The sequence below is a fragment of the Triticum aestivum genome, chromosome 6D (assembly GCF_018294505.1).
Source record: "Triticum aestivum cultivar Chinese Spring chromosome 6D, IWGSC CS RefSeq v2.1, whole genome shotgun sequence".
Classification (NCBI taxonomy): Eukaryota; Viridiplantae; Streptophyta; class Magnoliopsida; order Poales; family Poaceae; genus Triticum; species Triticum aestivum.
In genome coordinates this window covers 16,629,489-16,654,489 of record NC_057811.1, presented here as the reverse complement: position 1 = coordinate 16,654,489, position 25,001 = coordinate 16,629,489, and the positions used below count along the sequence as shown (strand labels likewise).

At 42.0% G+C, this 25,001-nt stretch overlaps 1 protein-coding gene and 1 long non-coding RNA gene across 2 annotated transcripts; both read left to right on the top strand.

The window, feature by feature from the left end:
• The first annotated feature begins 2,315 nt into the window (after window positions 1–2,315).
• LOC123140801 (expansin-B2) lies at window positions 2,316–3,760 on the top strand. Its single transcript, XM_044560082.1, has 3 exons — window positions 2,316–2,558; window positions 2,657–2,766; window positions 2,872–3,760. Exons 1-3 carry the CDS (start codon window positions 2,375–2,377, stop codon window positions 3,397–3,399), a joined length of 822 nt encoding a protein of 273 aa, XP_044416017.1. The 5' UTR covers window positions 2,316–2,374; the 3' UTR covers window positions 3,400–3,760.
• A 20,432-nt stretch (window positions 3,761–24,192) lies between these two features.
• Window positions 24,193–24,623, top strand: LOC123142879 (uncharacterized). Its single transcript, XR_006470612.1, has 2 exons — window positions 24,193–24,286; window positions 24,397–24,623. It is a non-coding gene; the product is annotated as an uncharacterized lncRNA (long non-coding RNA).
• Window positions 24,624–25,001: the final 378 nt, after the last annotated feature.

Sequence of the window (25,001 nt, the reverse complement as noted above, 5' to 3'; positions counted from 1 at the left end):
TTTTTTTAAATTGTATAAATATTTTTTAAATGCTATGAACATGATCATTTTTATATGATAAAAACATTTTTTAAAAGTTATGCAAATTTATTTACACTGCATGAATATTTTTAAAATGTGGGATGAACACTTTTAGAAATGTTAACTGAATTAAATTTTGAAATGTATATATATGCTTATTATATTTCAAAATATAAAAAAGTTAACAAAAACACATGGCGCCTGCATACATGAATGTGGTCGTTGGTACCTGCCCCTACCTCACCTACATGGATGTGCCCGTTGCTACTGTTTGACATAAAGCGAGTGGAGTGCTAGCGCTCCATCGCCTAAAGAGGGGCCAGCTTCTTGTGGTCCATTAAAAACTATTATTCTTTACTAAATTTATATAAATAACCATCAGGTATATTGGCATACGATATTTTCATGGTCTAAGGAACCAAAGTAAATGTTAATAGTTTATATAAAAATACCGACAACATGATAACAATGTGATCTTGCAGTAATTTATAAGATGGGCTCGTCCAACACCATTGTTCTAATTAGTGATAGCAATTTTTGTTACTTTAACAATGCTCATGATCGAAAAAACAAGATCATCATAAATACGTGAGCTAATCTTAGAGGCATGACTAGGAATCATACTTGTATTTATGTTTTCACACATGTAACTGAGTTTTCTTCTGAATCTCATATTGAATAACAAATGCAATTATAGCATAGAAATATAAACTAATGATATACATGAAAAATATAATAATCACTTGCAAATATAATAATACATATATTATTGACTGTAGGGCGTAGTTTCGACAGATTTGGGGCCAAATAAAAAAAAACCTACAAGCACTCCAAATTTGCTTTACTTCACACTTGTTACCAAGGGTGGGTCCGATCCCCTCCCCCATACACATAGCTCTGCCACTGTGTATGGTCCTATTGTGAGATAGTCTGAGATTTTACAATAGCTAGTTCATACTCAAATCCCGAGTGCACTCACTAGAAAACCTACATGGCTCTGCTTGTGGCCACGACTACATCTATGGTTCGTCACCCTCATTATGTGGATCGGTGATCGACTAATGGTGGTATCTGTCCGATATTCAGGAAGCGTCTCACGTCCTGTATGATGTGTGTGGTGATGAATGAGTTGTTGTAGTTTATGATGTGTGTGGTGATGAATGAGTTGTTGTAGTTATTGGACTATCAACAATAGCCGTTCGTAGTCATGTGGACGTAAGTACGTGTGGTTTCATTTCATACACTGAAGGTCTATGTAGTATATGCTTGTGCGTAAGAGAAACTCTATCAGAGTCATCGTATATGCCCGATCACCAAAATAACTGCTATTATGACAATTTTGGCAAAATCACTCTAGAAGAGTCAACATCTTGTCGAGGATCGCCATAAATTATGGAGCGTCTTTTCATCGAACTGTGTCTCGTGACACACACGGTTTGCACCACAAAATCGTGCCCAATGGATCGGCCATCGCACACGTTTTGTTTTCTGACACACAATTTTATTTGTCTAATGTTTGCGATGCATGCATCGCACACTATTCGCTCCAAGAGTGTGTGATACGTCGTTTGTATGTTGGTGGTGACGATGGTGCTTACATGCATACGCGTTGGATCCATAGCACATTCTGCAGTAGTGAGAAATCAATGATGGAGCTTACATGCATGCACGTACAAAATTGGCCGATCAAGAATCAAAATTTAGTATAAGTTGTTTTTTAAAGGACTATAATTGGTTATACATAGCGGATCCATATTTCATCATACTCAAAAGAAAGCTGGACATGATTAGCAGAACTATAGCACAGACTTTTTGCAAACATTTTAATATACATGGCCGATCCACATTTCATACAAAAGAAAGCAGGACATGATTAGCATAGCTATAGTACAGACTTTCTTGCAAACATTTTAATATCTGAAATGGCTAGAATCAGTGCCTGAAGATATAACGTGCGGCCTGGTCTTATGGCATATGTAACGATGGTCTGACTTTGTCTGCAATCAACAACTTGACTTGTGCACCCCCCAAATGATTAGCGGATGATCGGTGATCACCGTCAATATGTGATTGTATTGTACGCGCGTAAACCAGCCGGTGCCTGTATTCCTCTATGATTCCCTCCGTAGCCATGTGAGCCTGTAGCCCTAAACACGCCATCCGCGTAGTCGTCTCGTCGGGTGCAACTGCAACTTGCGCCGACTCGTCGTTCTCACCTCATTTCGCCTATTGGCCTGCCTATAAATGCCCAGGCAATGTCATCCCGTCCAGCCATCACAAGTTCACAACACAAACAAACAGGAATAGTACATATATCCTACAAGGTTAGCAAGAAGGTTCATAGTCGACCAATATGGCTGGCATCTCCACCAATGCCATTGTCCTTGTGCTTGTGGCACTCCTCTCCGTGCTCGTCACGTCCGTCCGTTGTGCGGCCAACTACGACACCGCCGCCGCTAGATCCTACAACTCCGGCTGGCTCCCCGCCAAGGCCACCTGGTACGGAGCACCCACCGGCGCCGGCCCCATGGACAACGGTACGCCCATATCTATGCTCCCATGGCGGCGCACATTTTCATGCATCAACTATGTACGTAGTGCTAGTAATAGTGCTGATCTACGGATGGATTTGCAGGCGGTGCTTGCGGTTTCAAGAACGTGAACCAGTACCCCTTCTCCTCCATGACGTCCTGCGGCAACGAGCCTCTCTTCGACGGCGGCGCCGGCTGCGGCAGCTGCTACGAGGTACGTACGTAATACTGCATTAATTAATCCCACACCAGACAGTGTCGGTTAAATTAGTTGGTCAAACTCAAACCTCCCATGCATGTGCATGTATTCGTCCTTCAGATTCGATGCGTTGCCGCCAACAACCCTTCCTGCTCCGGCCAGCCGAGGAGGGTGGTCATCACCGACATGAACTACTACCCCGTGGCCAGGTACCACTTCGACCTTAGCGGCACGGCGTTCGGGGCCATGGCCAAGAACGGCCTCAACGACAAGCTCCGCCACGCCGGCATCATCGACATGCAGTTCAGGAGGGTGCGCTGTAACTTCCCGGGCATGAAGGTCACCTTCCATGTCCAGCGCGGCTCCAACCCTAACTACCTCGCGGTGCTCGTGGAGTACGCCAACGTGGACGGGACCGTGGTGCGGATGGAGCTCATGCAGACCAGGAACGGCCGCCCCACGGGGTCCTGGGAGCCGATGCGCCGCTCTTGGGGATCCATCTGGCGGATGGACACCAGCCGCCCGCTGCAGGGGCCATTCTCCATGCGCATCACCAGCGACTCCGGCAAGACGCTGGTGGCCAACAGTGTCATCCCGGCCTACTGGCGGCCGGACAAAGCCTACGGGTCCAACGTCCAGTTCTACTGATTTTGGCTTACCTATATACCTGCTTCTCCGATCGATCGATGTCGATTGAGTTGATGCTCCTGGATTTCTCTTCTCATCAAACGCTACCTATTGTTCATTGTAAGTGATAAGGCCTTGTACAACGCAATGCAAGGTCTTTAGTGAGGTATATTTGTAAAAAGGTACCGGTAATTTCTTAAGTATCGGTGTTTATTTGTATTGTAGCACATAAGCTTACTTAGACACCACTGTTATCCAAAAAGGATCGGGGCTTAAGGAAAACCAGTTTGTATTTGCAAGCTCCTCTACATGGTCCAGATATTGCTAGCTAACTGGATGATCAACATTGGCTGGCCAATGCATGTTGCCGGGCTCTTTAATTCTCGCTACCCCGTGGATTAGAGCTGCGTAAGACCGAGTAATATGTCGGTTTTCTACCTCTATTTCTTTTTTTTCTCTTTTTGTTTTTTACTTATTCTTGTTTCTTTTCTAAAATTACATGGATACTCTATTTTTAAATCCTGATTTATGAACACACATTTTATGCATTTAATTAAACATGGCGAAAACAATTTAATTATGCCTTTTTGTCTAGAACACCAGGATATCACCAAACTCCACAAGTGAGTAGAACACTCGATCATTTTTTCTAAGAAAAAACAGAAATATTTGTATTTGCTTTTTTTTATTTTTCCTATTCATTCGGGTGTATGTGGATCCATGTTCACCGATGTATTTTGTTATGTTTCACTGACGCCGGTCTTCTCAAAAAATTACTCACGCTTTCGGTGCCCTTGCATTCCCCGACAAAGCAGTTAGCAGGTCATCGAGAAGTCCAAGCCAAGCAGGACACATGCTACTCAGACATGAATTATATCAGAGCGACAAAGACCGAGAAGGCACGATGACAAGGGCAGGCGTGGCTGGCGCAAAAGCTATGTCCTTAGCAGCGTATGTTTCTATGAGGGCACGGGCTTCGCCGCCAACCACCCACACACCTCTGCCATCATGCATGATGAACGTGAAGAGAATCCGACCACCTAGCTTAACTAGAGGTATCTCACGGTGTAATTCACGGGAGTAATTAATCAGGAGCCATCCGAGACCCTGCGAATTAGCAGGGCACACATTGCCACAGTTAGACTGGCCACACTAGTAGGCCACAGAGTGTAATTTTACTATTGGCATCATGTAACTTTGTTTTTTCTCCATTGAGATTAACAATATCCATGTTTTCCTACCAACTTTATTTGTGTAATACGGTATACATACTGGCATGCCAGCATTTTTTTTCCTTTCCTTCGACCCATGGGAGAAATACACTCCTCCTCTTCCCTTCTCCCGGAGTTGTTTTTTCTCTCATCTATAAAAGAAGGAATTCACAGGGTATGCGATCGAAAGCTATTGCAACATTAATTTTTAGCATGAGGGCCGATGATTTATTCGCTTTAAGAGTCACACACATGAAGTTTTTTAGGGATTGATCTTTTCTTGATAAAAGACGCTCTGGCATGGCGAGATGAACTCATTCATCTTGAGTTGCAATCGGCGTGCAAGGAATATTGGAGGTGAGTTTAGCAACACTACGAATGAGGCTTATGCGCCAAACAAATAGATGTTAAATTATTTGCATAGAGTATTATGTGGTTGCATCTGAGAACACATAATCGCATAAAAAGAGGGTTTCAGGATTCTTTACTTGTGATAGAAGTTGACATAGTCGCCTTCTTGACGTAGGCGAGATGAAGGGATGATGTAGTCGATGTAGACGACCTCTTGGAGTCTTCATCCCCTCAGGCCGCCACCAGCACTGTCCTGTGACGGCGGTCAGATGGCTAGGTTTTCTTGTTGATGCAGCACAACCTTTGATTGGTTAGGGAGTGAACCTGACGTGAATGAATGACCACGCAGAGCCCCAGCTCTTTCCCGTATCCCTTTTATATAGTGTTGTGCAATAGGGGACCTAAACCATGAGTTGGTTTGGATGCCCCCAATCAGGACGCATTAGTTAGAGATGAGGTGCACGTACGTTGGATTGTAGGCCCTCCCTTAACGTTATTTTCTTCCCTCTTAGGTTGTTAGATCAAACTGAAGGAAATATGCCCTAAAGGCAATAATAAAGTTGTTATTTATATTTCCTTATATCATGATAAATGTTTATTATTCATGCTAGAATTGTATTAACCGGAAACTTAGTACATGTGTGAATACATAGACAAAACAGAGTGTCCCTAGTATGCCTCTACTTGACTAGCTCGTTAATCAAAGATGGTTATGTTTCCTGACCATAGACATGTCTTGTCATTTGATGAACGGGATCACATCATTAGAGAATGATGTGATGGACAAGACCCATCCGTTAGCTTAGGATAATGATCATTTAGTTTTATTGCTATTGCTTTCATCATGACTTATACATGTTCCTCTGACTATGAGATTATGCAACTCCCGAATACCGGAGGAACACATTGTGTGCTATCAAACGTCACAACGTAACTGGGTGATTATAAAGATGCTCTACAGATGTCACCGAAGGTGTTTGTTGGGTTGGCATAGATCAAGATTAGGATTTGTCACTCCGTGTATCGGAGAGGTATCTCTGGGCCCTCTCGGTAATGCACATCACTATAAGACTTGCAAGCAATGTGACTAATGAGTTAGTCACGGGATGATGCATTACGGAACGAGTAAAGAGACTTGGCGGTAACGAGATTGAACTAGGTATGATGATACCGACGATCGAATCTCGGGCAAGTAACATACCGATGACAAAGGGAACAACGTATGTTGTTATGAGGTTTGACCGATAAAGATCTTCGTAGAATATGTAGGAGCCAATATGAGCATCCAGGTTCCGCTATTGGTTATTGACCGGAGATATGTCTCGGTCATATCTACATAGTTCTCAAACCCGTAGGGTGCGCACGCTTAATGTTCGATGACGATTTGTATTATGAGTTATGTGATTTGATGACCGAAGTTTGTTCGGAGTCCCGGATGAGATCACGGACATGACGAGGAGTCTCGAAATGGTCGAGAGGTAAAGATTCATATATAGGACGATGGTATTTGGACACCGGAAGTGTTCTGGGTGATACCGAGTCACCGGAAGGGGTTCCGGGCAACCCCCGGCAAAGATATGGGCTTAATGGGCCAAGTAAGGGAACACACCAGCCCACAAGGGGCTGGTGCGCCCCCTATAGGGCCAGCCACATGGGGAGAAAGGGAAAGGAGAGGAGGAAAAGGAAAGTATGAAGTAGGACTCCTACTTCCTTCCCCTCCCCCCTCCTTCCTTTCCCCCTTGTCCAAATATGGTAGGGGGCGAATCGAACTAGGGGCCCAAGTAGGATTCCTCCTACTTGGGCGCGCCCTAGGCTGCCTCCCTCCCTCTCCCTCCTTTATATACGTGGGGAGGGCATCCCTAGAACACACATCAATTGTTCCTAGCCGTGTGCGGCGCCCCCCTCCACAGTTAACACCTCGGTCATATCGTCATAGTGCTTAGGCGAAGCCTTGCGCCGGTAACTTCATCATCACCGTCGCCACGCCGTCGTGCTGACGGAACTCTCCCTCATCCTCAACTGGATCAAGAGCTCGAGGGGCGTCATCCTGCTGAACGTGTGCTGAACACGGAGGTGTCGTACGTTCGGTACTTGGATCGGTTGTATCGTGAAGATGTTCGACTACATCAACCGCGTTACTAAACGCTTCCGCTTTCGGTCTACGAGGGTACGTGGACACACTCTCCCTGCTCGTTGATATGCATCTCCTAGATGGATCTTGCGTGGTCGTAGGTAAATTTTTTGAAATACTGCGTTCCCCAACAGTGGCATCCGAGCCAGGTCTATGCGTAGATGTTATATGCACGAGTAGAACACAAAGAGTTGTGGGCGGTAATAGTCATACTGCTTACCAGCAACGTCTTACTTTGATTCGGCGGTATTATTGGATGAAGCGGCCCGGACCGACATTACATGACCATGTTCATGAGACTGGTTCTACCGACGTGCTTTGCACACAGGTGGCTGGCGGGTGTCTGTTTCTCCAACTTTAGTTGAATCGAGTTTGACTATGCCCGGTCCTTGTTGAAGGTTAAAACAGCACACTTGACGAAAAATCATTGTGGTTTTGATGCATAGGTAAGAACGGTTCTTGCTAGAAGCCCGTAGCAGCCACGTAAAACTTGCAACAACAAAGTAGAGGACGTCTAACTTGTTTTTGCAGGGCATGTTGTGATGTGATATGATCAAGACGTGATGAGATATAAATTGTTGTATGAGATGATCATGTTTTGTTAAAGTTATCGGCAACTGGCAGGAGCCTTTTGGTCCAGGTGGCTGTGGTTTATGATACTGCTATGTTATGCTTAGCAGTCCTTGACTTATTGCTACGAGTTTATTGTGGATAGTACAACTTTTCGTAATTGGCGTGTGCTGTGCTGGAATGTTCCTGGCTTGAATTCTGATGCTCGTCAAAGAGATGTGAGAGCAAAGATTGAGGAAAGTCAATGCTCTATTGTTTGCCTGCAAGAGACAAAATGTGATGACTTTGATATACGAAAAATTAGAGCTTTCTGTCCTAGGCGCTTTGACACTTTTGCGTTTGCTCCGGCAGTTCGTGCATCTGGTGGCATTTTAGTAGTTTGGAACTCCTCAATCTTTAAGGGGACTCTGGTTCAGATACAGAGTTTTGGCATTGTGGTTTCGTTTCAATCTGTCCATAGCGCTGAGAAGTGGACCTTACTGTCAGTCTATGGACCCTGTGATGGTCCCCTTCGGGATAACTTTGTTAGTTGGCTTTATCATCTGAATATCCCCACGGATGAAAATTGGTTGCTCTTAGGAGATTTTAATTTCATCTGTTCCTTGGTTAACAGAAACAGACCGGGTGGTGATGTTAATGACATATTTCTCTTTAATGAGATCATTGGACACTTGGGCCTGCTTGAATTACCTTTGAAGGGTAGGAGCTTTACTTGGTCCAATATGCAAGAACGACCACTGTTAGAGCAGCTAGATTGGTTTTTTACAACCTCAGATTGGATTTCTTTCTATCCTAATACAGTTGTTCTGCCTCTGGCAAAAACGTCTTCCGATCATGTTCCTTGTGTGGTTTCCATTGACACAAATATACCTAAGGCCAAGGTATTTAGGTTTGAAAATTACTGGGTGGACATGCCAGGGTTTATGGACTGTGTCAGGAGCTCTTGGAATCAGCCTGTGTTTGCTCACATGTCTGCTTCTGCAGTATTATCAACCAAGTTTAAGCGCCTGTGCTATGCACTTAAGGCCTGAAGCAAAAACTTGTCATATATTAAACGACTCACAATGGACTGCTGCCGGGTCATCTTGTTTTTTGATAACTTGGAAGAGCTGCGGCCTCTCACCACGCCTGAATTTAACTTTCGGAAGATTGTTAAGTTACACCATGAGGATCTGCTTAGAATACATTATATTTATTGGAAGCAGAGGTGTACTATCCGATATATTAAGGTTGGGGAGGAGAATTCTAAGTTCTTTCATGTCATGGCCTCTGAACGTTTACGCAGGAATACTATTGCCAGTCTGTCATTTGCAGGTGGTGACCCAGTCTCTGATCACTCCCAAATGGTGGGAATTCTTTGGTCATCATTTAAAAACAGAATGGGCCAGGCCCAAGGAATTGATATGGGCTTTGATCTGCATAATCTCATTCACCCAATTGACGGATTAGAGAGCTTGTCTGAACCTTTCTCTGCTGAGGAAATTAACACTGTCTTCAAGGATCTGCCAACTGATAGAGCTCCTGGGCCTGATGGCTTTAATGGCCTCTTTGACAAGAAGTGTTAGCCTATCATTGAGAAGGGTTTTCTGAATCTCATACAGGACTTTTATGATGGGAGGTTATCTCTGTAGAATATCAATGGCTCTCTCATCACCCTGATACCAAAGATGCTATCTCCTGAGGGACCTAAGGATTTCAGGCCAATTTCCCTGACTAACACATGTCTAAAGTTCCTTACTAATCTACTGGCAAACAGGCTGCAAAAGGTCATTCTTCAATCCATTCACAAAAATCAATATGGGTTTTTGAAGAGTAGGGCCATACAGGACTGCCTAGCTTGGGCTTTTGAGTACATACATCAATGTAAACAGTCAAGAAGGCCTATCATCATCTTGAAGCTGGACTTTGCAAAAGCCTTTGACATTGTGGAGCATGATCTTATCCTGCAAATCCTCCAGCACAAAGGTTTTGATGCAAAATGGATTGCTTGGATTAAAGAGATCCTTTTCTCTGGCTCATCATCTGTTCTGCTCAATGGTGTGCCTGGTAAACAGTTCAAATGCAAATGTGGGGTCAGGCAGGGTGATCCTCTCTCCCCACTTCTGTTTGTCATAGCTGTTGATCTTCTTCAAACTGTGGTCAATGATATGATGGCTAGGGGAGTCTTAACCCTCCCAATCCCCTCTCATGATCCTGATTTTCCTATTATTTAGTATGCAGATGATACAATAATCATCCTCTCTGCAGTGGAGGATCGGTTGGTTGCTCTAAAGAACATGCTCCATATTTTTCAGCAGTCAACTGGCCTGAAGGTGAATTTTGCCAAGTCTTCAATGATTCCCATCAATATTGAGCCAGCTGAGGCGCAGAGGCTATCCACAATTTTGGGATGTAAGTTGGAACAATTACCTTTCACATATCTGGGTCTACCCCTTGGAACTACAAGACCTAGAATTGTTGATCTAATGCCTTTGGTGGACAGTGTTGAAAGAAGATTATATGTTAGCTCTGTCGTGCTTAATCAAGGTTCCAGGTTGCAATTGCTTACATCAGTGCTTACTTAAATGCCCATATACTTCCTCTATAGTTTGCATATTCCTCCTGGTATTATCAAGCAGCTAGATAGGATTTTTAGGCAATGCCTTCGGAGGGGAAACTCTGATGTGCCCAAACAATCCTTAGCTGCCTGGGATTTAGTTTGCAGACCTAAGGATAAGGGAGGCCTGGGGATTCTTAATCTGAATATTCAGAACCAAGGACTCCTTCTCAAGCATTTGCATAAATTTTATAATAAGCAGCAGGTACCATGGGTTCAGTTGATATGGGATAGTTATTATGATGGAGTGGTGCCCCATGCGACAATACTCACTGGCTCATTTTGGTGGAAGGATATACTCAAGCTTGCTGAACATTATAGGTCAATTGCCTCAGTGCAAATTAATATGGGTGATTCTGCTCTTTTTTGGCTTGATGCTTGGCATGTGGATGGTTCTTCCCGGCCCTTGAACTTGAGACTTCCAAGGCTTTTCTCCTTTGTTTTGGATGACAAGGTTTCTGTCAGGGACTTCATAGAAAATCAAGATTTGTTCTCCATGTTTCATCTGCCAATATCCCAGGAGGCAGTAGCTGAATTGGAAATCTTGGAAGGATGGTTGTTTCATCTACAGAGAGACCCCTCATTGCCTGATGTTTGGATATGGTCTGGAAATTCTGGGCAATACTCAGCAAAGAGCTTTTATGACATCATGCATACACACCTTCCAACTATTCAACCCTGTAAGTGGCTTTGGCAGAGCAGATGTACTATGAAAATAAAAGTTTTTGGCTGGCTCCTTTTCTTTGACAGGCTGAACACGAAGGACCTGTTGGTCAGAAGGTATTGGAGGTCCCCTTTGGACGATAACCTATGTGTCATCTGTAATGCCTATGTTTATGAAGATAGAGCACACCTCTTCTTTGAATGTAACTTCACTTGCAGGGTTTGGAATTACTTGCAAATAGATTGGAGACATGGCCCTAATATTCAGCAGTGTATCTCCCAAGCAAGGCAGAGATTTGGTCATTCATTCTTCTTTGAAGTGATGCTCACAGCTGCTTGGAATATATGGATCCTGAGAAATGGGAGAACTTTCAGGGGGGACAAGGGCTACTTTTGCTGCATGGAGATGTACCTGTGTACATGATATTCTTCTGTTGTCTCATAGACTTAAGGATAGCATTAATCTTAGGCTTGTTGATTGGGTTAATTCCATTATGTAAAGTAAGCTTTCTTTCTAACTTAGTTTAGGCCTGTAACCTTAAACTCCTCTGTACATTTTTGTTTGTTTGATTTTGCAATAAAGGGTTGTGGGGTTTTTACCCTACAGTAAATATTCAAAACAAAAAAACTGGCAGGAGCCTTATGGTTGTCTCTTTATTGCATAAGATGCAAGCGCCATATAATTGCTTTACTTTATCGCTATGCGATAGCAACAGTTGCAAAAGCAATAGTTGGCGAGACGACCATGTGACGACACGTTGATAAAGATCAAGATGATGGAGATCATGGTGTCATGCCGGTGACGATGGAGATCATGACGGTACTTTGGCGATGGAGATCAAAGGCACAAGATGATGATGGCCATATCATGTCACATATTTTGATTGCATGTGATGTTTATCTTTTATGCATCTTATTTGCTTAGTACGACGGTAGCATTGTGATATGATCCCTTACTAAAATTTCAAGGTATAAGTGTTCTCCCTGAGTATGCACCGTTGCGACAGTTCTTCGTGCTGAGACACCACGTGATGATCGGGTGTGATAAGCTCTACGTTCACATACAACGGGTGCAAGCCAGTTTTGCGCACGCAAAATACTCAGGTTAAACTTGACGAGCCTAGCATATGCAGATATGGCCTCGGAACACTGAGACTGAAAGGTCGAACGTGAATCATATAGTAGATATGATCAACATAGTGATGTTCACCATTGAAAGCTACTCCATCTCACGTGATGATCGGACATGGTTTAGTTGATATGGATCACGTGATCATTTAGATGACTAGAGGGATGTCTATCTAAGTGGGAGTTCTTAAGTAATATGATTAATTGAACTTAAATTTATCATGAACTTAGTCCCTATAGTATTTGCATATCTATGTTGTAGATCAATTGCTCGCGTATAGCTTCCCCGTTTTATTTATGATATGTCCCTAGAGAAAAATAAGTTGAAAGTTGATAGTAGCAATGATGCGGACTATGTCTGTGATCTGAGGATTATCCTCATTGCTGCACAGAAGAATTATGTCCTTGATGCACCGCTAGGTGACAGAACTATTGCAGGAGCAAATGCAGACGTTATGAACGTTTGACAAGCTCGGTGTGATGACTACTTGATAGTTTAGTGCACCATGCTTTACTGCTTAGAACCGAGACTTCAAAAATGTTTTGAAACGCCATGGAGCATATGAGATGTTCCAAGAGTTGAAATTGGTATTTCAGACTCATGCCCGAGTCGAGAGGTATGAGACCTCTGACAAGTATTTTTGCCTACAAGATGGAGGAGAATAGCTCAACCAGTGAGCATGTGCTCAGAATGTCTGAGTACTACAATCGCTTGAATCAAGTGGGAGTTAATCTTCCAGATAAGATAGTGACTGACAGAGTTCTCTAGTCACTATCACCAAGTTACTAGAACTTCGTGATGAACTATAATATGCAAGGGATGATGAAAACAATTCCCCCGAGCTCTTCGCGATGCTGAAATAGGCGAAGGTAGAAATCAAGAAAAGCATCAAGTGTTGATGGTTGACAAGACCACTAGTTTCAAGTAAAAGGGCAAGGGAAAGAAAGGGAACTTCAAGAAGAATGACAAGCAAGTTGCCACTCCCATGAAGAAGCCCAAAGCTAGACCCAAGCCTGAAACTGAGTGCTTCTACTCCAAAGGAAATGGTCACTGGAAGCGGAACTGCCCCAAATACTTGGCGGATAAGAAGGATGGCAAAGTGAACAAAAGTATATGTGATATACATGTTATTGATGTGTACCTAGTATTCATAGTAGCCCCTGGGTATTTGATACTAGTTCAGTTGCTATGATTAGTAACTTGAAACAGGAGTTATAAAATGAACAAAGACTAGTTGAGGGCAAGGTGATGATGTGTGTTGGAAGTGATTCCAAGGTTGATAAGATCACCATCGCACACTCCCTTTACCTTCGGGATTAGTGTTGAACCTAAAATAAATGTTATTTGGTGTTTGCGTTGAGCATAATATGATTGGATCATCTTTATTGCAATACGGTTATTCATTTAAGTCAAAGAATAATTGTTATTCTGTTTACATGAATAAAACCTTCCATGGTCATACACCCAAGGTGAATGGTTTATTGAATCTCGATTGTAGTGATACACATATTCATAATATTGAAGCCAAAAGATGCGAGGTTAATAATGATATTGCAACTTATTTGTGGCACTGCCGTTTAGGTCATATCGGTGTAAAGAGCATGAAGAAACTCATGCTGGTGCGCTTTTGGAATCACTTGATTATGAATCACTTGATGCTTGTGAACCATGCCTCTTGGGCAAGATGACTAAGACTCCGTTCTCCAGAACAATGGAGCGAGCCACTGACTTATTGGAAATAATACATGCCGATGTATGCGGTCCGATGAGTGTTGAGGCTCGCGGCGGGTATCGTTATTTTCTGACCTTCACAGATGATTTCAGCAGATATGGGTGTATCTACTTAATGAAACACAAGTCTGAAACATTTGAAAAGTTCAAAGAATTTCATAGTGAGGTTGAGAATCATCGTAACAAGAAAATAAAGTTTCTACGATCTGATCGCGGATGCGAATATTTGAGCTACGAGTTTGGCCATCATTTGAAACAATGTGGAATAGTTTTGCAACTCACGCCACCTGGAACACCACAGCGTAATGGTGTGTCCGAACATCGTAACCGTACTTTATTAGATATGGTACGATCTGTGATGTCTCTTACCGATTTACCACTATTGTTTTGGGGTTATGCATTAGAGACAGCTGCATTCACGTTAAATAGGGCACCGTCTAATAATCCGTTGAGATGACACTGTATGAACTGTGGTTTAGCAAGAAACCTAAGCTGTCGTTTCTTAAAGTTTAGGGTTGCATGCTTATGTAAAAAAAATCAGCCTGATAAGCTCAAACCCAAATCGAAGAAGTGCGTCTTCATAGGATACCCAAAAGAAACTGTTTGGTACACCTTCTATCACAGATCTGAAGGCAAGATCTTTGTTGCTAAGAGTGGATCCTTTCTAGAGAAGGAGTTTCTCTCGAAAGAAGTGAGTGGGAGGAAAGTAGAACTTGATGAGGTAATTGTACCTTCTCTCGAATTGGAAAGTAGCTCATCACTGAAATCAGTTCCAGTGATGCCTACACCAGTTAGTGAGGAAGTTAATGATGATGATCATGAAACTTCAGATCAAGTTACTACCGAACCTCGTAGGTCAACCAGAGTACGATCCGCACCAGAGTGCTACAATAATCCTGTTCTGGAAGTAATGTTGCTAGACCATGATGAACCTACGAACTATGAGGAAGTGATGATGAGCCCAGATTCCGGCAGATGGCTTAAGGCCATAAAATCTGAGATAGAATCCATGTATGAGAACAAAGTGTGGACTTTGGTGGACTTGCCCGATAATCGGCAAGACATTGAGAATAAATGGATCTTCAAGAGGAAGACGAACGCTGATAGTAGTGTTACTATCTACAAAGCTCGACTTGTTGAAAAGGGTTTCTGACAAATTCAAGATGTTGACTACGATGAGATTTTCTCACTCGTATCGATGCTTACAGTCTGTCCGAATCATGTTAGCAATTGCCACATTTTATGAAATCTGACAAATGCATATCAAAACAGCATTCCTTAATGGATTTATTAAAGAAGAGTTGTATATGATACAACCAGAAGGTTTTGTCAATCCTAAAGGTGCTAACAAAATGTGCAAGCTCCAGCGATTCATCTATGGACTGGTGCAAGCATCTCGGAGTTGGAATATACACTTTGATAAGTTGATCAAAGCATATAGTTTTATACAGACTTGCGGTGAAGCCTGTATTTACAAGAAAGTGAGTGGGATCACTACAGCCTTTCTGATAAGTATATCTGAATGACATATTGTTGATCGGAAATGATGTAGAATTTTCTGGAAAGCATAAAGGAGTGTTTGAAAGGAGTTTTTCAAAGAAAGACCTTGGTGAAGCTGCTTACATATTGGGCATCAAGATCTATAGAGATAGATCAAGACGCTTGATAAGATTTTTCAATGAGTACATACCTTGACAAGATTTTTGAAGTAGTTCAAAATGGAACAGTCAAAGAAGGAGTTCTTGCCTATATTGCAAGGTGTAAAGTTGAGTAAGACTCAAAACACGACCACGACAGAAAATAGAAAAAGAGAATGAAAGTCATTCCCTATGCCTCATCCATAGGTTCTAGAAAGTATGCTATGCTGTGTACCAAACCTATTGTGTACCTTGCCATGAGTTTGGCAAGGGGGTACGATATTGATCCAGGAGTGGATCACTTGACAGCGGTCAAAATTATCCTTAGAAGACTACGGAGATATTTCTCGGTTATGGAGGTGATAAAGAGTTCGTCGTAAAGAGTTACGCCGATGCAAGCTTTTACACCGATCCGGATGACTCTGAGTCTCAATCTGGATACATATTGAAAGTGGGAGCAATTAGCTAGTGTAGCCCCATGCAGAGCATTGTAGACATAGAAAATTTGCAAAATACATACGGCTCTGAATGTGATAGACCCATTGTAAGCTTCTCTCACAAGCAAAACATGATCACACCTTAAAACCCTTTGGGTATTAGTCACATGGCGATGTGAACTAATCACATGGTGATCTAAACTATTGGTGTTAAATCACATGGCGATGTGAACTAGATTATTGACTCTAGTGCAAGTGGGAGACTGAAGGAAATATGCCCTAGAGGCAATAATAAAGTTGTTATTTATATTTCCTTATATCATGATAAATGTTTATTATTCATGCTAGAATTATATTAACCGGAAACTTAGTACATGTGTGAATACATAGACAAAACAGAGTGTCCCTAGTATGCCTCTACTTGACTAGCTCGTTAATCAAAGATGGTTATGTTTCCTGACCATAGACATGTGTTGTCATTTGATGAACGGGATCACATCATTAGAGAATGATGTGATGGACAAGACCCATCCGTTAGCTTAGGATAATGATCATTTAGTTTTATTGCTATTGCTTTCATCATGACTTATACATGTTCTCCGACTATGAGATTATGCAACTCCCGAATACCGCAGGAACACCTTGTGTGCTATCAAACGTCACAACGTAACTGGGTGATTATAAAGATGCTCTACAGATGTCACCGAAGGTGTTTGTTGGGTTGGCATAGATCGAGATTAGGATTTGTCACTCCGTGTATCGGAGAGGTATCTCTGGGCCCTCTCGGTAATGCACATCACTATAAGCCTTGCAAGCAATGTGACTAATGAGTTAGTCACGGGATGATGCATTACGGAACGAGTAAAGAGACTTGTCCGTAACGAGATTGAACTAGGTATGATGATACCAACGATCGAATCTCGGGCAAGTAACATACCGATGACAAAGGGAACAACGTATGTTGTTATGCGGTTTGACCGATAAAGATCTTCGTAGAATATGTAGGAGCCAATATGAGCATCCAGGTTCCGCTATTGGTTATTGACCGGAGATATGTCTCGGTCATGTCTACATAGTTCTCAAACCCGTAGGGTCCGCACGCTTAACGTTCGATGACGATTTGTATTATGAGTTATGTGATTTTATGACCGAAGTTTGTTAGGAGTCCCGGATGAGATCACGGACATGACGAGGAGTCTCGAAATGGTCAAGAGGTAAAGATTCATATATAGGACGATGGTATTTGGACACCGAAAGTGTTATGGGTGATACCGGGTCACCGGAAGGGGTTCCAGGCAACCCCGGGCAAAGATATGGGCTTAATGGGCCAAGTAAGGGAACACACCAGCCCACAAGGGGCTGGTGCGCCCCCTATGGGGCCAGCCACGTGGGGAGAAAGGGAAAGGAGAGGAGGAAAATGAAAGTATGAAGTAGGACTCCTACTTCCTTCCCCTCCCCCCTCCTTCCTTTCCCCCTTGTCCAAATATGGTAGGGGGGCGAATTGGACTAGGGGCCCAAGTAGGATTCCTCGTACTTGGGCGCGCCCTAGGCTGCCTCCCTCCCTCTCCCTCCTTTATATACGTGGGGAGGGCACCCCTAGAACACACATCAATTGTTCATAGCCGTGTGCGGCGCCCCCCTCCACAGTTAACACCTCGGTCATATCGTCGTAGTGCTTAGGCCCTGCGTCGGTAAATTCATCATCACCGTCGCCACACCGTCGTGCTGACAGAACTCTCCCCCATCCTCAACTGGATCAAGAGCTCGAGGGACGTCATCGTGCTGAACGTGTGGTGAACACGGAGGTGTCGTACGTTCGGTACTTGGATCGGTTGGATCGTGAAGACGTTCGACTACATCAACCGCGTTACTAAACGCTTCCGCTTTGGTCTACGAGGGTACGTGGACACACTCTCCCGGATCGTTGCTATGCATCTCCTAGATGGATCTTGCGTGGTCGTAGGTAAAAAATTTGAAATACTGCGTTCCCCAACACAAACTAGCATGTTAAGCCGTTAGATCAAACCAGCATCCCCCGATCGTTAGGCTTAACTACATTTTCCCCTTATCCATAGGAATGATATACCAAAGTGAGGTTTGACAATGATAACCCACAAGTATAGGGGATCACAACAGTTTTCGAGGGTAGAGTATTCAACCCAAATTTATTTATTGTACACAAGGGGAGTCAAAGAATATTCGCAAGTACTAGCAGTTGAGTTGTCAATTCCACCACACCTGAAAGACTTAATATCTTCATCAAGGTGAACAGTATCAAAGTAATATGGTAGTAACGATAACAGTGGCAATAGGAACAGTAACAGTTTTGTAGTGATTGTAACAGCAGTAATAACGAAAGTAACTTAGCAAAGATCAATATAAGAAAATCTCGTGGGCATTGGATCAGCGATGGATAATTGTGTTGGATGGCATTCATCATGCAACAGTTATAACCTAGGGCGACACAGAACTAGCTCCAATTCATCAATGTAATGTAGGCATGTATACCGTATATAGTCATACGTGCTTATGGAAACGAACTTGCATGACATCTTTTGTCCTACCCTCCCGTGGCAGCGGGGTCCATAGGGAAACTAAGAGATATTAAGGCCTCCTTTTATAAAGAACCGGAACAAAGCATTAGCACTTAATGAACTAGATGACACCCCGCGCGTTGCTGCGGGAAATTGTTAGCACGCACAGGTAGAAGTTAAATTCAACAAATTTATATGGGTTAAATGTTCAATAGTAGTAATGGCCCCAAAAAATAGTAGAAATAAAGTTGAGTATAAGCAAATGAAAACAAGCTGATTGACCATGGAGAAATCCTGACGAAAAGATATCAACATGATCTGATGTGTCTCTTGGCTAGGATCCATTGGCTACGTACGTAGGGTAATTAGAAAAAATTAATCATGCTTGCCTGCATACGTGATGCAAGTAGAATACCCCCCCCCCCCCCCCCCCCCACACACACACACACACACACACACACTTGCGCGGTGCTCTCGCTGGTGGGGTTGCCGGAGTGCGGTGAAAGAGATGATAGGTGAGGGACCCGGAAGCCTACTCACTGGTGACTTGGTGAGGCTGCCGGAGGACGTCGTACTGGAGATCCTTGCGCGCGTGCACGGCGTTGCTGACCTCTTTCGGTGTGCCGCTGTCTGCAAGTGCTGGCGCGCCATAGACATCATTCCGGCGCCGCACTGCTCTTCCCTCGTCGGATTCCTCGGCCAGGAGCGGCGCCACTGCAGGGATGGTCAGTCGGTCTTGAGCTTTCGTCCTCATGCCGTCCATGGTTGGTTCTTAGCCTCGGTGGTTCCCTAGTCGCACCACGCAATCAGAGGGGAATATGGAGATGGGTCGATGGAGAAGAGGAGCAGCCATGCTGGGTGATTACTGTGTTTGTGGTGAGATTGAAAACACAGGGGGTAGAATGGTAGATAAGGGAAGAAATAGTAGTTACCCTGTGGTGCTCTTCGGCTGCCAATTAATTAGAAAAAAGAGAGAAGGAAGCCGAAGAGAGGAAGGGAAAGGGTCAGAGGTGCACCACGAACTACGCTATTGAAAGCCTCAACTAAACGGCTGATACACCATCCAAGCAAACTGAATAATTTATGAAGGGACCTTTCTGAGTTAATTAATACATTGGGGTCACGTTATTTTTTATATAGAGGAATGGTCAGAATATAGCATGAGCAATTACGCTGTGGTGGAAGGTTGCATTGCACCTCACGTATGCCTACATAATGCATGTATACATGGCAAGAATTGCTGACGTGGCTAGACGATGATGTGGACAGGTTGCATGTTGAGAGAATAGGTAGTAGTGGGGATCAACTTCTTAAGAATGTAAGATACATGAACTCCTCAAACTACAGTAATCACCGGAAAATATCCTAACTATTGTCACCTTGGGGTATGCGGATCATAACTCGTAATAGGTGCATATAACTTGCAAGACAGGATTAAGAATACACATATATTTATGAAAACATAATAGGTTCAGATCTGAAATCATGGCACTCAGGCTCTAGTGACAAGCATTAAGCATAGAAAAGTCATAGCAACATCAATCTCAGAACATAGTGGGTACTAGGCATCAAGCCCTAACAAAACTAACTCGATTACATGATAGATCTCATCCAACCCATCACCATCCAGCAAACCTACGAAGAAATTACTCACTCTCAGCGGTGAGCATCATGAAATTGGTGATGGAGGAAGGTTGAGGATGACAACGCGTCAAATTCCACCCTCTGGAGCCCCGAACGGACTCCAGATCAACCCTCCCGATGAAGAACAGGAGGTGGTAGCGGCTCCGTATCGTAAAACACGATGAATCCTTCTCTCGGGTTCGATGGAGCCCCGAACTTGACGTGAATGAATGACCGCACAGAGGCCCAGCTCTCTCCCATATCCCTTTTATATAGCGCCGTGCAACAGGGGACCTAAACCATGAGTTGGTTTGGATGCCCCCGCTCAGGGCGCATTAGTTAGAGATGAGGTGCACGTATGTTGGCGTGTGGGTCCCTCTCTTAATGTTATTTTCTTCCCTGTTAGGTCATTAGATCAAAATGGCATGTTGCCGTTAGATCAAACCAGCATCCCCCCGATCGTTAGGCTTAACTACATTTTCCCCTTCTCCGTAGGAATGATATACCAAAGTGAGGTGTGATAACAAGTAGCAAAACGCCACAGAACCTCAACACTTATAGCATAACAACCTATTTTGAAATGGAAAACATTTTGCTTATTGGGATTGGTTTATTTTAGTTGTCCTTTATTCCAGAATCATAAGACTTCAAGTAGTCTCATGTCAGTAACATGCTCGCGAAAATTATTGGGTGGTACCCTTCAGTTCACGGATCGGCAAGCATATGTGTCGTTCTTATATGTTTAACATTAATTGTTTGATACTGGATTCTATCTTTCACAACATGAAACTTGATATTAATGTGTTTGGCAGCAGCACTTGACTTGTTGTTACTTGTATAGAAAACTATGGGTTCATTATAGCAGTACAATACAGTTGGTTTAGATATGTTGTCAACCACTTTAAGCCCGGGAATAAAAATCTTTAGCCATATAGCCTGCCCGGTGGCCTCAAAACATGTGCTTGCATCATAGACACAACAATGAACGTGTGTTTGGAGATTTTCCATGATATGGCTCCTCCCGCGAGTGTGAATATATAACTTGACATGGATTTCTTACTATCCACACACCTGGCAAAATCAGTCTGAATTACTAATAACGTCTTAGTTACTAGACATTTTATGTAAGAATGAGACCTTTAGTTCCTTGCATATAACCCAACACTTTCTTTCCGGCCTTGCAGTTGTTCAGTCGTGGATTTGATTGGAATTTGTCAACAATTCCGGTTAGAAAAGCCAAATCAAGGCGTGTACAAACTTGAGAGTACATGATGCTTCCGACAACTGAAGCATAAGGAACCGACTTCATCTGATCAGTTTCATATTACTTCCTTGAACATTGAAATGTCTGAAACTTATCGCCCTCGAGTATAGGAGCAAGTGAGACTACACACTTATGCATATTGAATTTCTTCAATATTATCTCAATGAATACCTATTGCCATAGTCCTAAAATTGTCAACCTACTGCCTTTAAATTTAACATATATGCAGTTGTCCACGACATTTTCCATAAAACCAAAAGTTTCGATAATCTTATCAAACTTAAGCTAACACTCTCTTGAAGCTTGCTTCAAGCCATAAATTGATATCTTTAGACGACATGCTAAATGTTCCTTCCCTTCCACAACAAAGCCTTCCGGCTAAGCCATGCAAACATCCTCTTTTAGGTCACCATTTAGAAATGTTGTTTTAAAATCCGTTTGGAGTAGTTCTATGTCATAATGAGCTACCAATGCCGTGATGATTCTGATAGAGTCTTTGATTGACACACGAGGGAATGTTTTTATACTTGATTCATTCTCTCTGTCTGAACCCTTTTTCCACAAGCCTTGCCTTGAAACTTTTGACATTCACTTTGGAATCATACTTGGTTTTGGTCCACCAGTGATTACATCTTTTCATCTTGAAGGTGTAGCCTCTCTTGAAACCCACCTAACGCGTAACTACAAATACTAATTATCAATCTCCAATCCTTTGCACTTGTCCCTATACAAAATATTGCCATGAACTCCATGCGGCACATTCATGGTGGATTGAACCCATTTCCAACCATTCGATGCCGCTAATGTCACATTATTTTACAATTTTGAAACGGTAGCGAGCATCTCGAGGTCCTATATTTTTGTTCACTTATTCTAATGACCTCGGTAATGCGCTCTCTCAAATGGAGTTATACAATCTATTATGTGCACTCCACCTCTTCATAGCACTAATGCTTTTCTTGCTTAAAACCATTTGTTGTATATATGTCTCTATATTATCCTTAGCCCCCAGATTCAGTTAATTTATGATCCAACCTTTGATATTATCTTACATTAAATTTTCATGGTAAATAATCTACCACACTACCAACAAAGAGATGTACAAAATTAGGATGTTGATACATGACGCTTGGAGCAATTGTTTTGGCTGATTTCAGTTTATAGAAATCAAATTGTTTACGTTAGTATTTACCTGCACTTGACTTCAATTACAGAAAGAAAAAAAGAGTTGCACAGGATCTGAGAGAGCTTTTATTATCTACATGTCCTATCATCACACGATCTGTTAGGAAGTCAAATGAACAGAATAGTTGTGTGGTGCTTGTTAATTAGTGTATCTACAAAGTTGAAGACATGTGTTTGGAAGGTATAAACTTATAAGGAATTCCATCCAAGAGTAATTCAAGCTCTCATGGACACAAAGAGATCAAGGAGCTTTAGTTGTTTTGTCCTTAACTTGGTTTCGCTAGCACCCTCTATTTTAGTCTAAACAATCTTTTTGACATCAGATAACATTTGCATCAGTGGTGTAGATAGATTTTCTGAATCATTCTAGTGGACATATAATATCGCACGTCTTATTTTCTATTCGCTTTTCACTTTAAATCTAATTTGTGTTACATATTTTTCTTATCTATTAATAATGGTGCTAAAATACAAAAGGAAGGATGTCATCCTTAGAATTGTGCATTTATACAACAAACAGGCATATCTTTGATACTAACATTGCATTTATTTGTCCTCTAAGTTGATGGTGAGCTATGTATCTCTTCTATATATTGTATTTATGTCATACTATTGTATGTTGTATATCTTGTTATTACAAATATCGAGGGCCACACAGTTCAATGTATTTAACAAATATTGCATTTATATTCTCTCACGCTTTAAAAGAACAATAATAATTTAATATTTAATATTTTCTTCTATTCAAATAAATAAATGTCACATGTGCTATTTCATTAATTTATATAAGCACTATATTTATTCTGTCATTCTCTAGAGATATGTCTCTTTGTTTTATGTTATTTGAACAAGAACGCTATAACTATTTAAAACTAGCAAGATATGTCAATATTAATTAGTGAGAGATACATAAGTGCATCATCAATAGCTAGGGTTTCACCACCCTTCCCATAAATACGACAAGATAAAGACTTACTGGCCATTTTCAAGTATAAATATAAAAAAGGTATTCTTCTTTTAATATTGCGACATTAATGGGACATGGAGTATTTGATCCCGAGCTCATATGCTCCCGCATGAACAGTAAAATCGAAACAATAGTAAAAAAATTCAAAAAAATCTGAATTTTTTTTGTGATGAACATTGATAAATTTTCTATCCGCGTGCAAAATTGCAGGTTGAAATGACATTCGTAGAGGTATGGGCAAAAAAATGATGGTCCAAAAAGACTATTGTTGGAAGCATTTTGGAGCATCAATTTTGTTATTTTTACCTAGACCTGGACGAATGTCATTTCGACCTGAAACTTTGCACGCAGTTAGAACATTCATCAATGTTCGTCACAAAAAAATTCAGATTTGTTTGAATTTTTTACTATTTTTTTCGATTTTACTGTTCATGCGGGAGCATATGAGCTCGGGATCAAAAGAGCACTTTCGCTCCATGATTTCATATAACTCTAGGATCATTGCCTAATATTTGATTGTGACTCATCATAAATACTAGCATTACCATGCAAATACATATGAAATAAATGTCATTGGTCCATATAAAAGACCGAACAAAATTTATCCTGAATCGGCAAGATTTGGCAACAATATTGGTAGTGGAAATACATTAATGAGAGATCATTATCTAAGATGTTATTGTGGCTCTCTATATATAGGAAGTGGTCATATAGGAACATAAGAAAGAAGGAGAAGCAGGAAAAAAACTAATCTCTTTGTCCTCATGGCACTCGCTAAGAACAGTGCAGGATGGCCGACGGTCATGCGTTCCATAGCTATTGCTTTCATGGTGCTTTCCATGATGTGTTCTACCTTCCCATCCTGCCATGCAGGCACTGGTATGTGGCATTTTGTACCCCTATTTTTTGTGAACTTTCCTATTGTTCAAATTAGTCAACACATTGCTAATATATCTTGTTTGATATGTGTGTACATGTTGCATTTGCAGAATCTGTTCATAATGTGGTTTGTGAGACTCTCGATCCCTGTAATAGCCCGAGGTGTGAAGACATGTGTCATCGTATAATGCAACATCGATCCAGACACTATTGCAAGACCCATAATGTTCAAATTCCAAACTGTTGTTGTATAGAACAATAATATAATTGTTGGTTCTCCTGCTTGAGCCATGCAATGTTGAATAAATTGATATCAATAAAGATGTTTTTCAAGTAATCTAGTTACTTAGAGATGTCGTAGGCCACTCTCAGGGTACATGTCACCTCTGCAAAAAAAATAAGCCCACCAAGGTTAAAATACATATATGGAAGCTTGGGTAACCTGGAAAGAGATATACTCACTCATCTTATCAAGGCAAAAATATAAGTTATATGAGAACTAAGTAAATAATTCCCTACGCCTGTGAATGTATATTTGATTAGGCGTGATAATTATGAGGATCGCAAGTATTCTCGCATACAAACTCTCTATCTATGCATAGATACAGTAATGCACAAAGATCGCACCCAAACTTTGTTTCTACGCACATACATAGTGACGCATGCCAGGTTGATTTGAGCGCACGGACTCAATGACCATCAAGTGAAACATGAT

What these genes read in the sequence shown, in the direction of transcription:
- LOC123140801 (XM_044560082.1), top strand. Translation starts at nt 2,375, where the DNA reads ATGGCTGGCATCTCCACCAATGCCATTGTCCTTGTGCTTGTGGCACTC. An exon ending in CGCCGGCCCCATGGACAACG is followed by an intron (nt 2,559 to 2,656) that starts GTACGCCCATAT and finishes ATGGATTTGCAG; the next exon opens with GCGGTGCTTGCGGTTTCAAG. An exon ending in GCTGCGGCAGCTGCTACGAG is followed by an intron (nt 2,767 to 2,871) that starts GTACGTACGTAA and finishes TTCGTCCTTCAG; the next exon opens with ATTCGATGCGTTGCCGCCAA.